General features: G+C 29.7%; 1 protein-coding gene across 1 annotated transcript in view; it reads left to right on the top strand.

The window, feature by feature from the left end:
• Positions 1-5,431, top strand: part of LOC106678791 (titin) — a gene marked incomplete in the record, with an annotated part of 234,754 nt that overhangs the window by 92,894 nt on the left and 136,429 nt on the right. Inside the window, 6 exon segments of the mRNA XM_067049221.1 lie at positions 927-1,133; positions 1,562-1,817; positions 3,772-3,911; positions 3,994-4,255; positions 4,647-4,800; positions 4,904-5,037. Of these exon segments, the coding sequence (XP_066905322.1) occupies positions 927-1,133; positions 1,562-1,817; positions 3,772-3,911; positions 3,994-4,255; positions 4,647-4,800; positions 4,904-5,037 (1,153 nt within the window).

Raw genomic sequence — 5,431 nt, forward strand, 5'->3', positions numbered from 1 at the left:
ATAGTAGACTCTTCATAGTCCATCAACTATGGGATCAGGAATTGAATCCTCAATGAGGAAATTTAAAGTTTAAAATAATCATTCATTATATATTTTTTGTTTTTGTTTTAAATACAGCTCTTATTGCGTTATCTTGAATATATTGATGCATTAAAATTTTATCAAAGAAGAGTCCTCTCTCCTAAGCCTCCGAATATTTTTCAACATGTACGTTGGAATACTGGAGGTATTAGAGTGGCATGTATTGGATTAGAGAAAGTTTACTGTATTTCTATTGATAAAATGTATGTTCTCTGGAAATAACATATTTTAATAATTGAGTATAATATTAATATTTAAAAATTCTTATACTATTGTTCAACTGATTTTTATTATCTTGAGAGAAATTCATATATAAATAAAATTCAAGATTCTTTTTTCACTTGTATCATCCCTTTTGGGTGTTTGTCTTGATTTTAAAAAATGGCATTCATTCTTCCTGAAACCAAAGTTACACCATAGTATTTAACAAAACGTAATTTTTAAATTTATCATTTCCTTCTCTAATTTTATCTTTTCTATATGTCCATATATTTGTCACTGTGATTAGACAGTTTAACTTTTATTTATTTGAGAAGGTTGAGTATAATTCCTCCCCCCTTTTTTTTGGCTACATTGATTATTGTTATATATTCATTTTTTTTAATTCTGTCAACCTAGTGTTGTCCTATTCCTTTTATGTCTGATGTGAAATTTACTACATTTTTAATATTTTTAGTTATGAATGTTGATTTTATATGTTTTCTGCTTGTATTATCTGTTGTTCTATTAGAAATTTCTACTTTATCAAAATCAAAATTATGATTATTTTGTAAAACTCATATTTGAGTTTGAGATAAAAATTCAAACTTTTTTTTTAAAGGTAACCTACTATTATTTCTTTTTAGGCAACAAACAAGCATGGTGAAGCAATAGTGTCATGTAAACTCGATGTTAGGGGTAGACAAAGTATTATCATGGAACCCCAGCTCCCTAACACATTTAGTTCGGGAACTGAAAGCATCCAGAAGCTAGAAGAGGAGCTTCATAAAAAAGAAGAATTGTTAGAACAGGAAGAAAGACCAAATCCTCCAAAGTTTATTGTTGAAATTGAGGTTTGTATAATTTATATTCATTACTTATATAACATCTTTATAAATTATACATATAATTTATCTTTTAAGGATTTATTTCCGTTATAAAGAAATGTTTGTGGGAGTGGGTAGCTGTGTGGTAAGGCACTGCGCTACTATCTCCAAGGACCCAGGTTCAAATACTGTTGTGCCAGATAATTATTTTCTGTTTCACTGTAGCCGTGAGTAAGCCCTGTGGCTTAGGAAGCTCTCTGGGGTCCATCCAGCCTCATTTAGTTGGTACCCTTAATTGGGTAAAAGTCTAGCAGTCGAGCATGATTCTAACCAAATCACCTCCTTGCATAACCATTAGTCTAGTAGCAGTACTTCCTTACAAAGTACTGTAACTCTAACCCTTCATGGGTTACATATTTAATTGTTTTTTTTAATAAAGAAGTATTACTTTTTAGGATATTGAAATAACTGAAGGAGGTAAGGCTCATTTTGAATGCAGAGTAGAGCCTGTTGGTGACCCAACAATGAGAATTGATTGGTTCTTCAATGGTCGGCCATTTGCTACTGGATCAAGGGTCCATATGATAAATGACTTTGGCTACATTGTCCTAGATATGGATTACATATATGCTAGAGATTCTGGTGAATATCTTTGCAGAGCAACTAACCGATGGGGAACTGCCACTACAAGAGCAGCTCTTATCTGTAAAGGTGTGGATAATAGTTTTTTTTTTAATTTTAATTTTTTTGGTCATTCTATTATTAACGTATAGATCCTGTTAGGATATTCTTACAATTTTTATTTGTTAAAAATAAAATGTATTGTTGAAGTCAGTGTTTTTTTTTTTTTTTTTTTTTTTTTTTTTTTTTTTGTTTTTTTTTTGTTTTTTTTTAGCACAAGTATGTTTTTACTTATTTCTGTTGTTCACTGACCGCCACTCCCCCCAATCTTCTCATATAATATTCACAGTCAACTATCATTACATCATAAACTATCAAAATAATTATTTAAATCCAGCTTTACTTCAAAGTTTCACTGTTACTAAATTTGGACTGTACCTTTTTGACACACATGATGAATATATAGCCAAGTTTCTTTGACTAACTGAATAGCATCCAAAATTATGTTAAAAACAAAAGGGCTAATACCTTAGAAAAAAAATCCACCCCTTGCTTATAGTCTCATTATTTCCCTGTTGGTTGGAATATTATTTTCTAATTCATCATTTCCCTATTGCCTGAATATTTTTTTTATTGCATTTATTTCTTCATCATTATTTGTTATCTTGTCTTTGTATTCTTTTTTATTAGTTGTTGTCTTTTAGTCATATAAATTTTCATTATTTGACATTTCACCTTATTCTTCTTTATTATTGGCTATTTTATCTTCATTTTCATTCATTAAGAGTCACTATTTTTCATTATTTATTGTTTTATCATCATAAATCAGTTCTGCTGATAACCCCAACAATAATTACCTGGCCATTAACTTGGAAATAACCGTTATCTCTGAGAAATACCTACCAATGCTTAAACTAATTCCAAATAAATAAAGGTAAGTTCACATTGGACAATTATCACCAACTCTTGTCAACCAGTTGGACAATGATTTATTTGTGATATATTTTTTAAATATTTGGACTGAAGTAGATATTCTATGTAAAGCATATGATTACATAAACTCAATGTATTGTAGCATGTGTAGCAATAGCAGGTCTTTACCTTGCAGGTCTCCGAGCGATATGGTGTTGTGGGGTCCCCCTTTGTTAGGATGGGGCCGCTGGAAGGTTTGAGAGGTACAAAATAGTCTTGATCTAATCACTTTTGAATAGAATGATCTTTTACTGAGTATGCTCATGTCAGTTTATGAAAGTCAAAAGTGACTATAGGAGCAATCCTAATACCTAAGAAGAAGCCCCTAAAACTGTTAATTAATTAATAATTTATTAAATTTTTCTTAGACATGGAATCCCCTTAAGGGATGGTTCTTGGCCTTTGCCCCCTGGATCCACTTCTAATGTTTAGGTCAAGACCTCAAGGCAATAGGTGGGTAAATAGAAGTGTACAGATCTTGAGCAAAGAACTTATTTCAATCTCCTTGGAGAGGCACTTAGAGGGATGAATTGATTCTTTTAGATTCATTGAGAGCCAGCCTGATTTTAGGTCATCAGATATTTATCTTTGTTTTGATGAAATGACATGATGATTAATTAATTGGTACAATAACGTTAACTTGAATCAACAAACTCCCCAATGTTACAGTAGCTTACCTTTTTTCCCGAAATTACCTGATTTTTTTGTTACCCAAGAATTACTCAATAATAACCATAAATCAGGTAGTTTTTATAAATAGTTTATTTCTCTATTTGAGTTATTCTGACCGCATCTGGTCCATCTTCCTTTTATATATTATCCATGATCAATCAATGATATTCCACTATGAACCTTAGTTCTAATTAAATTATATTTTTTATTTCATTCTGCCTATAAACAAATCAGTTTTTTTATTTTATTTTTTCTCATTATAATAATTTTTATTTAATATGAAATATGTTTGTCTTTAACATAACATTCTGTAAGTATTTAAGCAATTGTAACATGTATAAAATAAGATAATAAAAAGAATAAGTACAGTTTAAAAAAAAAACAAAAACAAATTTTACAGCTAAGCATGATGTAATTTTGGAATCACAACTACCGCATGGAATGACAGGAGAAAAACTTAAAGAACTTGAAAAAGGACATGTAACTGAACCAGGACCTGAGTCCCCAACACCAAAAGAACCTCCTAAATTTATCACTCAGGTAAGGTGGAAATTTCGTAGTACTAAGTTAATTTATATGTTTGTGAGATGATTAAATTCTGATTTTTTTATTCAAATATCAGATAAGTTCAGCAACAGTTGGAGAAAATGAACCAGTACGCTTTGAGTGCCGTGTAGAGCCCAAGTCAGACTCCACTATGAGGATCGAATGGTATAGGAATGGAAAATTATTGCCATCTGGTCACAGGTACAGAACCCTCTTTGATATGGGATTTGTGTCTCTCGATATACTTTATGTTTATCCAGAGGATTCAGGAGAGTATGTCTGTCGGGCTGTTAATGCATATGGAGAGGATTTCACCAAAGCAACTATATCTTGCAAGAGTAAGAGTTCTTTCTTTTCTTTATTAAAAGTTTATTACTTAATTTATTTCACACATATTATTGTTTTTAATTTTTTTTCTCTGACAAATTTAAAGATATTATAATTAGTTGATCTAAGGCAAATTATGACTTACACTTCGAAAGTAAAACATTAGTTCAAACATTATTAATAAAAGATAATTTATTATAATTCTATATTGAACCTGATCTTAGATCAAAAAATCATATTTTTTAATCACTTATAGTTCATCATCACATCCTATTTCCACAATGTCTACTTATGTTAGAAAATCATTTGATATGCTTTAAAAGCTGTTTGAATTACAGTAAATGATTTTTTTTTATTATTTATTATTGTATTATATTAATGAAGATCTTTTTTGAATTTTAGAGGTACCAAGTATCATCTTACAAAATCAAGTACCAAAGGGAATGAAAAAATCAGAGCAACTCATGCAGATGGAGGCAACCATTAAAAAATATACTTCTGAAGTTCATCTGACTGAGGATGATCTTTATGAACCTGAAAGAAAACAGCCCCCCAGGTAATTATGATGTTTAAGTAAAAATGTAAATTTTTTTATTTACAATTTCTTATGTAGTTTGGTCTCATGTGTATTATAATTGATATTCACCTTTTTTTTTTAGGTTTGTTACTCAAATCCAGGACCAAACTGAGTTAGTTGAAATGGAAGCAACAAAATTTGAATGCCAACTTGCTCCTGTGGGTGATCCAAATATGAAAGTTGAATGGTTTTACAATGGAAAACCCCTACATCATAGTAAGTACTACATGTGTTAATATTGATTTCTTTATTTTCCTCAATTAGTTTGCTTAAATAATTGAAAAAGTGTTATAAAACAGTATTTTAATTTACCTGTTATAATTAGCTTTATTATTTGAATAGCAGTTTTCAGCATACTATATTCACTTAATTCCATCATTACTTTTAATAGATGTTAGTTTTAATATATGCTAATAGATCAATAATAAACCATTAAATAATTTTTATATTAGTTTTTAAAAGGAAATGTATATATGAGTTATTGCATCCTCAAACCATTTTCCAATTTTTAACTGTTTTTAGAAGATGTGCTTTTGTCTTATGAAATCTAGTACCAATACTGCAAATTAAAACATTGAAAATAGACTTGGCTGGTTTCAGAAAATATATA

The sequence above is a fragment of the Halyomorpha halys genome, unplaced genomic scaffold, assembly GCF_000696795.3.
Source record: "Halyomorpha halys isolate HHAL.00 unplaced genomic scaffold, Hhal_1.1 Scaffold161.1, whole genome shotgun sequence".
Classification (NCBI taxonomy): domain Eukaryota; kingdom Metazoa; phylum Arthropoda; class Insecta; order Hemiptera; family Pentatomidae; genus Halyomorpha; species Halyomorpha halys.